Source organism: Sebastes umbrosus, chromosome 2, assembly GCF_015220745.1.
Source record: "Sebastes umbrosus isolate fSebUmb1 chromosome 2, fSebUmb1.pri, whole genome shotgun sequence".
In the NCBI taxonomy this organism is placed as follows: Eukaryota; Metazoa; Chordata; class Actinopteri; order Perciformes; family Sebastidae; genus Sebastes; species Sebastes umbrosus.
The window spans coordinates 26,309,919-26,320,614 of NC_051270.1; the positions used below are offsets into that span (position 1 = coordinate 26,309,919).

Below are 10,696 nucleotides of genomic sequence, written 5' to 3' on the forward strand. Positions count from 1 at the left end.
GAAAATGAGAGAGGGAGTAAGATGAATGAGGAGGAGGAGAAAAGACATGGTTTTATCATGCAGGGTTACCCCCAAATAAACCCAGGAGAGCTCTTAGAGAGGGAGGACTGTCTGAGTGTTGACACAGCAAGGAGAAGATTTGGTGTTGCATCTAGCCAATCAAATGTGGGCGTAGCGTTGGGCTTTGGCTGCTGTTGCTCTGAGGTGTTTAGTTCTTGAAACCTGCCATTTTACCATTTTTCATTTAAGTGCAAGCTGTCAATAACGGAGAAAGGGAATGCATCTTCATTTTCAATCCTCATACATTTTTTTTTCAATAGTCTGAGATTGAATAAAGGAAAAATCCATCTATTCTCAAACTATATACTTTGATAGACGAGGCAATCTTATCTGCCACTTCGTGATTCGTCGCCAAAATAAAGTAAAAAAAATCAAACCGTTAAGACCTGTCACAGCCACCTTCCGCCATCCGGAACAGAATAATGCACAAACACTTTTAGTCCACATTAAAAATGCATTTGGAGAGGAATAAATGTAGCCCTCTAAAGTTTGTGTCACTCACGAGGTCAGGAAGTGATGTACAAAATCCTCCCCACTCCCCAGCAATTACTGCACACTTATTATTTCAAAGGATATGCCAGGAGACAGGTGTGCCATTCAGGGTCCTCAGTGAGTCGAAAATGGAAGGGGAAGAAGGGACGCCATACTGTGGTGCACTGTGTGAGGCTCTTTAATCTTGAATAATGCAAATTCCCCACAGGGGGCAGTTATTTGGCAGCACCGGCCTCTAATGTCATTCAAGCACCTACTCCCACACCTGATGGGGTAAATAATGAGGGAGGCTGGTTGGGTGCAAATCTTCCTGAAGATTGGGTGGGACGGTAAACTAAATGCCTCATGTAGTACAGCCTGTCCTAAATCTCCCAAGAGAGGAATATTATAGATGATGTTTCATTATGAAGATGGCTTGCTTTTAATGAACACTTTTATATTACCTCATAATATAAAGACCAGGCCTTTTTTCCTAAAGGAGTCATTTTTGTTACTGGCTAAAATCAAATGGTAATTCAACTACTGGTCTAATGATATAAAATCCAAAGAGGTGTGACTGGAATGAAGGGGGTCTAAGGTCATAGAAACAAAGTTCAATGGGAATGTGTGTGGACGGCGGCTGACATTCGCCTCTGAATTTGTAGTTGCAAACAGCGTAGTTAAGCACTGATTAAATCAGCAACTTCAATATCCCACACCTAATCTACTAGCTTTAAGAGGGAAAGAACTACCCCCCTTTAATCACAGACTTTAATTAGCTATTTAAGATTTTATTTACTGAAGGTCATCCAATAAGAGATTAGTTCTCAGCAAGTTGGCTCTTATTTAAGAGAAGGCACCCCAGGCTGTTCTATTTACCAACAAGATAGCTGTAATATCTTAAGAATGTGCGAAACCTCCGTCCTCCTCTATTCCTCTGGATTCTTGTACTAAAAAGCAGCTCTTACAGTAGGAGGCTTTTTTATAAATGCATGTGGTGTTTTGTTTTTGCAAAAAAAAAGCAGAGTAAAGGTCATTTGAAGTTGGATTAGAACTACATATTTTATGCGAATGTGCAGCAAAACAGAAGAACTGCAAGTTATAGGCCAACAAAATACCAGTTGTCCAGTAGCATGAAAACAACTTTAACTGCTTTAAAGTTCACATGCTATTGCACTGAACGCCGTTTTTATCCTCTGACTGGGAACCTGCATTCCCAGAAGAAGGAAAATGGATCAGAAATGAAAAAGGATACTCATAGTCTGAGATGCAGCAAAGATTAGGAAGCTCTAACTTGAGGCCAAAGCTACTTTTTGACACTGACGCCTGCAGAAAACTGAATACCGCAACGGGGAAAATAACAGAAGATATTTACAGTGAAACAAGACTGAAAGAGTGAAAGTCTAAAAGCCCCGCTAGCGGCCCCTAGAGGCTGTGCTGCTCCTCACACCCACCAGAACAAAGTGTTTTACTGACCAATCAACACTGTCATCCTCTCACACAGGCAGGGCCAAAAACAAATGAAAAATACTCAGCAACAACGATCAGGGCTTTGTCAAATAGGAAATATGGCATCGGCAAGAATTCCTGCTGGCACTGTGATATGTGCACTATAGAGAGAAACACAGCGGGTCAGGTCATATAGCTGAACCCTTTATTATTACAATAATACAGTACTGTATTTCTGCAGGTGTCCATTTACCCACGTTTATCATACTGTAGACCAGTGCTAATCAAACCAATCAACACCTGATTCACACAACTTACGAGCATGTGAATGTATGTGAAAATTGTCTCTTAGACCGCTCCACATGTTTGCCTTTAATTGGAAAATTCCTCAAGAATCTGATGAAACACTATTATTGTAATTAAAATATAACACATTTTACACATGTCCACACTCTAAAATCCTGCACAGTTTACGTGTGTCTTCCTACTCCCATCAGAACAAACACTTCCATACACACTAGAGCTACACTAATAAACGCTTATCGGCTCATTGAAGATATAAGGACAAAAAATGCCAAAGTAGGATTTTCTTTGTAGGGCATACAGTATATGTGTGTGTGTGTGTGTGTGTGTGTGTGTGGGGGTATATATTTTTAATTTAAAATATTTTATGGCGATTAATCACATGATTGTCCATAGTTAATCGCAATTAATTGTCCATTTTTTATCTGTTCAAAATGTACCTTAAAGGGAGATTTGTCAAGTATTCAATACTCTTATCAACATGAGTTGGCAAATATGCTTGCTTTATACAAATGTATGTATATATTTATTATTGTAAAATAAACAACACAAAACAATAACAAATATTGTCCAGAAACCCTCACAGGTACTGCATTTAGCATAAATTAATATGCTCAAATCATAACATGGCAAACTCAAACCCAACAGGCAACAACAGCTGTCAGTGTGTCAGTGTGCTGACTTGACTATGACTTGTCCAAAACTGCATGTGATTATCATAAAGTGGGCATGTCTGTAAAGGGGAGACTCGTGGGTACCCATAGAACCCATTTTCATTCACATATCTTGAGGTCAGAGGTCAAGGGACCCCTTTGAAAATGGCCATGACAGTTTTTCCTCGACAAAATTTAGAGTTAGTTTGGAGCTACAACCTAAAAATTTGCGTTAAATTAATTAGTGGCATTAACATAAATGTACGTTAATGCATTATTATCGCGTTAACTTCGACAGCCGTATACTGTGTATATATACCATATACCAGGAATCGTATCAGATTTTTAAAACTCCCAAAATATTGTTGTTGGTATCGGCTTTAAAACTGACTGAGTCAGGAGAGATTAAACAAGACCTGTTTAATACCGAATGAGTAATAGTAAATAATTTAGCTTTAAGACATGAGAAGGCATTAAAAGACGTCAGTGCCATTATGATGATCGCACATGACATAAATAATGCTCCATAAAATAAACATATTAATATTCAAGTTTCTTCTGGGTCTAAAATCCTTTCACATATGTCAGTTATGCCATATGTGTTTGATTTCCACTGAGGCTCAACTGTGCTTACGTTGCCTTAGAGTGTAACAGGTGACATGTTATTTTATCACTACAGGTAGAATATGAAATCTTCTCTTCAGTAACATTTTCTGGGCGTTCTGACACCTGCACTCAGCTGCCAAACAACTATAGCTGGTGACATTGTAGTTTTGACATCTGCTCATCTCAAGAACTTTGCTGCACGTCATTCCCCTTTCCCATCTTCCCTGTCTTCTTTACTAAGCCTATGGTGACAGAATAAAGGAGAAATTATTTTCCAGAGAGCAAAGAACAAGCTTTACAGAGTGCATCAGTATGCCAAACAAAGTCAGAACAGAGAGCGTGCAATAGGTAAACAGGTGAATAAATATCTTTATGTGGGGAAAAAAACGGATGAGATGTTGCAGGAAGTGTGCGTCAGCTTTGCAGTGACATGTGGCAGTAACACCTGCTTCAAACAGGCTCAAACCGATGAATAACAATGATTATAACTATATATATGTATAAATGTGTATATATATAATATATACTGTATTTATAGGGATGTAAGAAAATATTGAAAATATCGAGTATCGCGATATTACGTTTTGTGATAATTCATAGTTTACATGCAAAGATTAACTGAGTCAATACTTTGTCATTTGCAAAAATATGCGCTCTGCTCTCAAAGTAGTGCTATGATGTTGGATGTTACAGGGACTGTGATAAATCCCACTGTTCTGATTGCATAAAAAAAGGAAACTTTTTTTTACTCAGATTTGTAGTGGTGTGTTTTTTACTTTGGTTGCGTCAGAAATTCCATACTAACATGCTATTTAGTACGCTAAAACCTTAGTATGAAATCAATAATACGCAAATTGCATACTTTTTCATTACACTATGCAATGCTGGACACTATGGTGGCATAAATATCCCATAATGCAATGCGGTAGTGATGACGACGTTCATAACAGACAATGACTTACAGCTCTGTAACATCAATAACACTTCAATTTAACTGTATAAGATTTATCTTTGCAAGGCGTAATATATATTTAAAATTAATTCAGACTTTGATTCTCACAAACCGTTGTTTTGGTCACATGAGGTTGGCACGGGTTACCATGGTTACACGTCTCCAACCTCTCAGGAAGTGACGATGTAAATTACTGCTCAGTGCGTCCGAAAAGAAACACACTACTGTTTATTCACACAAAAGTATGTTGAACACATATTGAGCATGTAGTGCATAGTATGCGATTTTCGGACGAAGCCTAAGACAGTTTTCCTATAATTTGATTTTAAAAAATCACAATATATCGCCTTGCTCACAGTATCGCAATATATTGAATTGTAACTCGTGTGTCGTGATACGTATCGTATCGCCAGATTCTTGCCAATACACAGCCTAAATATATATAAATATATACGGTGTGTCATTGTCATTAAAGCTGGATTACATGTTGATAAATAGAGTAATATTCTTTAGACCGTCTCAACTATGTATGAGGTTATTGGGGTTTATTTTTTGCAGGCGAGAATAGCTTTGCGTCTGTGCAACATCAACATTACTTCAGTGCATGTCTGCACTTGTCTCAGAGCTCGCGATAAGACGTTGGGTTTCTCCAAGGTGGTTTAAAAATAACGATTCATCTCAACTTGTCAGCACACTCGTGGATTCTGTAAAAGGTTTCATTGAAACATTTGGACTGACGTGTGTGTGCGCCCTTGCGGCTTCGGCCTCATATAATTTTCAATGTGGCATCTCTATCTCTGCAACCTTCACTATTCTCACACTCAACTCAACAATATACCAGAAATTCTTCATGACATTGAAAAAAACATTTAGGGGTGAATAAAAGGGTCAGACTTTGGACGACACAACGGGGATGGTCCGTCCCCTGTGATGCCTGTGGTAAACAGATCTTGTTGTGACAGTTTGTGTGATAATAACATGGCTAGCATGTGGCCTCTGGCAATAATAAAAGGGATGCTCTTAGAGCTCAAAAATGCATAATTGAGTTTGTGTGCCTCACTGATGAGTGCAGCCATTTACATCAAAGGCAGGTGGGCGCGCTCGCTAACACGTGTCTCTTAAGTCTCAATTCAGTCCCTTTGAATTCCACTAAGATTATGGAAAATGATACACAAGTCGAGCACTCGTAGATGTGAAACGATCAGGGCTGATAGGGATCTAGAGGTTTAGTGGTGACAGACGAGATTGTCTCCAGTGAAGAATTCTGCATTTGTAATATCAGAAACAGATTCAATTAAACACTCATAGCTGAAAATTGTATAAATGTGATTTTGTGTTAATTAATGAGAATAGCTTTAGTATAGTGTACTGAGGGTGTAAACCATGTTGCATGTCAATGCAGAGCATTGTAGTTAATGTTATTATCACATTCATACTGTGTGTTTTGGTACTATTTTGTTATGTGTATTCTCATAAAAAAGGAGATTTTCCTGCATTCATTTGTGCACAGGTTACATTGTTTAAAACACACAACTGCCTCCTTTTGACAATCTGTGTTTACGACAAAATTGGAAAAGTACTGCAAAGGCGATGCAGGTGCCTGTCATAAAGCTGTTTAAAAGAAACCGTAGTGACTTTAAGAAATATCTACCCTAGCAATGTGTTTGTAATATTGTTCAGGGCCCAGAGCACAAAAACCAGACGTAATTTCAATATTTGAAATGGGCAAGTTTAATTTTGAAGTAAGAGCAAACCAATAAGCTGAGAAAATAGCAAATACGGGGGAGCAAATTGCATTCCTTTGGAAAAGTGAAAAGACTTAAGGAACATATAAAAGTAATCTCCAACTGGAAATTAGAAATCAAGCCTCAGAAACCAAATAACAGAAAAGAAATATTACTGTCCACTTTCTAAATCAATATAACATCGCTACGAGACAGTATTACCATGGTAACACCGGTAAAGAATGAAGCAATTCTTATTATTTCAAAATAAAAATCGGAGCCTGAAGCCCAAGTTTTATTACAGCAGCCGACAGATCACCAGTCTGCATTCATCTGAAGCGTCGCTTTTCAATCACATGCTTTATGAATGTACAAATTTCACCGGACAGGATGATAACAGGGTCATAAATTAACAAGCAAAGGTAACCAGAAATGTATCAGTATAGCTGGGGGATATTTCCTCTGCTCAGGTCTGCAAAGAGTATACTGTAGTTGTGTTAATGTTCAGCAAAAATACGCCTTCAGTGTGGACCCACTGCAGTTGGTACGAAGAAGGGGAGGAAATGGCTGAGTTGCTTTTTCCTCTCAAATTAGACGCAAATTGGAACCTTCGTATCACAGGGTGAAATAAAATGTTGACGCAGAATTGGTACATGTGTTGATATTATGACCTGCATATTAGGTTATTTCACAGAGCAGTGCCTGTATTCCTTTTACAGTCGTCCTCCGTGCTTTCTGACTCGCTGCTTTGCCAGAAAGTATATATTATAAGTTAATGACTGCATCATCTGAGATTATGGTGATAAGTTTACGATGTGCATGGAACTTGTGACGGACAAGACGGATAATATCTGCAGGCAGCTACATACAACATGAAATTAATATGAGAAACATTTTATGTTTGATCAACTGACGGCACTCCGTCTAACATTAGGGATGCACCGATACCGGATCGGATATCGGGCCGATACTGACTCAATTAGCTGGATCGGGTATCGGTGACAATGGGACCGATCTATTCAATTCAATTCTATGTTTATATATTATATACATTATATACTAGAATTTTAATTCCTGTTTAAGTTTTGACCAATTTGTTGCTGCATTTAAAGGGTTTACACTTAAATTGTAATTTATGTTAATTTTTCTTTTTTTTTTTTTTTTTACCGAGTTGTTGGTGCACGATATATTATTTTAATAATAAATAACAATTTGTCATGTTATCTGTGTATTTATTTGTGACATTTAGTTTTACAAAGTTGGGAAGCAATGTTTAAGTGGAGTCTGATGTTGCCTTACACATAGAATAATGATCCCAGTCGCTTCCACACAGTGAGTCATGCAGCTTATTAATTAAACACTGGTATGGGATCGGTACTCCGATACCCAAAACCCAGGTATCGCTATCGGGACTGAAAAAGTCGGATCGGTGCATCCATACTAAAATGTTCAAACTCGTAATAGACTGATGCAGTGGGAAATGGTTTGTAACAGGCAGATTTTCTCAGTGGAGCTAATATAGGGGGTCACGTACATTAATTTCCGGTCAATGCTTTTGTTTTCAAAAAGAAGTCAGAGTTCAAAAACCAGTCTGCCAAACAAGCAGCAGCATTACTTTGTTGCCAACCAGCACGTCAGGCTTTAAACACGAGACCAGACACACTGGAGATCTGTTTTATGGGCCACGTAAGGGCTGAAATATGAACACTTAAGCGGCCCGCACAAACACACACACACACGCAGGCATAATGGTGAATCAATCAAGAGAAACAGACAGTAATCATACACATACACCCATGTGGCCCACCCAAAACACCGACCCACACCTCCCTCTCTCCACGTATGCACGCATCTATTTGTGCAAGGCACTAAGTGGATACATTAGACAAGAAGGTTGAATTGACAAGCCTATAACTTTAGAGCCAATAAACGCTAAGAGGCACCACAATGAAAGAGACCAGATCCGAGCAGCTCTGTTGACAACCTGGCCAAAATGCATGGAGCTGCTGGTCGGGCCCAGCAAATAAAGGGTGAAGCTTTTAGGCAATGAGCAGCAGGTGATCTCAGCTTTTCTGCAAGTCCTAATGCTCCTAAAAGCCACTCTCCCTGGTTCTGTAATTGGGCATCAGTAGTTAATGTAGTATTGACTGCATTACATGCTCCTGTGCATCCTTTCCCACTAATGCCATTTGCATCACCTTGTACATTTACCATATTGCTTAGCCAATAACTGTTAAAAGCAATCTGAATCATGAATCATACGGGGGGAACTTTTAGCTAGACAGACATCCAAAGGAGACAATTTACAGTTGAGTTAATTTGGATGCATTTTGCAGCACAACATGGATTCAGCCAGACAGACCAATTTATGTCTCTGCCGCAATCCTTTTATTGGTTTTTAGATGTGTAAGTGAAAGGATGCTCCCGCTAAGAGATATGAAATATCCATTTTCAAACATAAATAATGGGTTACAAATGCATCCATTACTTTTGGAAGAAGAGGAGGAGGAGCAGCAGCCCTGGATAAACTCAAATGTGCAAAGAAATAGCACAAAGATGTGTGTCTTAAAGGTTAGACGAGGTTGTGATTGTGCATGTCAGCAGGTGGTCAAGCAAAGCAAACCCTCAAAAAATACTCTTAAAGAAAGAAAAACATAAGAGGATAACTTCATTTCAGACCACAAAAAAAAGCCTATCATGTTGTATAAATGTATTTAAATGCACACACACACACACACACACTGAGACCTTGGATGTGATAAACGCACTGCACATCTCAACATCAGTTTTAATCCGAAATGGGACGCCATTAGAGTGCGAGTTTGATTTAAATTAAAATTAATTAGATTGCCTCACCCATTAACCTAAATACATTGAAATAGATAAGTAATGCAAGTAGGGCCTATTTGGATGGGAAAGTGAGTGAACGCCCGCACGGTGCGCTATATCCATAATTTGCAATCAAGTTAAAAGCACTCTGCTGTCATCTCCCATCCCGTGGTGATGTCAAAGGCTGCCTCGCTAACTTCACAGACGCAAAAAGCACTTAAGAGAGAGAAGGAGGAGGAAGGAAAAAGAGAGAAGAGAAGAGGAAGAAGCCACATGCACACTGCAGACGTCTGTGTGTTGGGAGTATATCCTCAAAACTCTGGGTTACAACAAAAACGCTGCACACAAAATGGCATAAACATGAAACTCTCTTTCTCAACTAAACAGGCTATTTGTGTGTGCAACTTCGTGGTACAGAAAAAGCAGGTTTCTTCGCGTAAACACGGACTGTCGTGGCTAAATGGGGTTGATGTAAAGCTGGAGGCTGCAGGAAACACTTAACGCGTAAAATGTGCACTAGTTTCTAGCATCCTTTCCAGGTTCGCTCACCCTCTTCCTTGTCCAACACCATCGTCCTGAGGAACGAGGAGTCCTTCCCCGGGCGATCCGTCCTCGGCTCCAGCAGGCTGCACCGCTCAGGTTCCGCTCACAGCTGCTGCTTTCTCTTTCTCTCCTGGAAATGGGCTTTGAAAACGCGCGGTTTGACTACCAGACTATACCAGACTACGCCTCGATAGATAAAACCAGAGAAACCCTGGAAAGATGAATTGCCCGTCTGTCTGCACGTTTTCTCCTCCTCCTATCAATAATAATTCATACACGGTGAAGATACGCGGCGGAAAAAATCCCCCCTATATCCTATCCTATATCCGGACTGAACTGCAAATAAAATCGCGATCAAACAGCTCTTGATATAAATTCCATGCGAATAAAAAAAAAAAAAAGAAAACAATGAAAAGCGATATAAATCTAGTGTCGCCTCTCTATCTGGTAACTGTGCGCACACACGGACGATTCAGACTGAACGGCTGAGCTCTCCTTTCAGTGTTAATATTCTCTCTTTTCCTCGCTCTCATTTGCTCCGAGACGGCAACTATATTCAAACAAATCCAATTGCAAAAATCTGACAACTGCTAAAAGCAAACTCACGCCTCTCCTCTCCTCTCCTCTCTCTCTCTCTCTCTCTCTCTCTCTCTCAGTTTGTGTGCCGCGCTCGCCTCTCTGCTGCTGCTACTGAATAAATGCGCGCAGTTTCCAGAGACCCCTCGGATTCCCCTGTTAATTAAATCAATTCATTATGCTCAGATCTGATTAGCAGCCCTTCCCCCCTCTTTGAATCAATTATTCAATACACAAACATAATTGCTTGTGCCAGAGGTGTCTAAGTATTAGCTTATTTAACTCCAAGGACACTAATTACCCCTAGGGCAAGGGAACTTTTCTCATTAATTCTGACAAAACACAAAAGCACAGCTAAGGGAAAGTGTGTGTTAGTGTGCGTGTGTGCCTGCCAGTCTGAATGTGCGTGATAGAGCAGGAGGGAGAGCGCGCGCATGCACGTCAGGTTGTATTGATGCACGGGTGCGCGTGCGTCAGAGAGAGAGAGAGAGAGAGAGAGAGAGAGAGATGCTGCTCCATCGGTGCCTGGT

General features: G+C 39.8%; 1 protein-coding gene across 1 annotated transcript in view; it reads right to left on the minus strand.

Annotated features, from left to right (window-relative positions):
- The window catches only part of lmo1 (LIM domain only 1), a 33,454-nt gene extending 23,201 nt beyond the window's left edge, over positions 1-10,253 (minus strand). The window contains exon 1 of the mRNA XM_037759341.1: positions 9,597-10,253. Coding sequence (XP_037615269.1) covers positions 9,597-9,618 — 22 coding nt within the window. The 5' untranslated portion in view covers positions 9,619-10,253. The remainder of the gene's footprint in view (positions 1-9,596) is intronic.
- Positions 10,254-10,696: the final 443 nt, after the last annotated feature.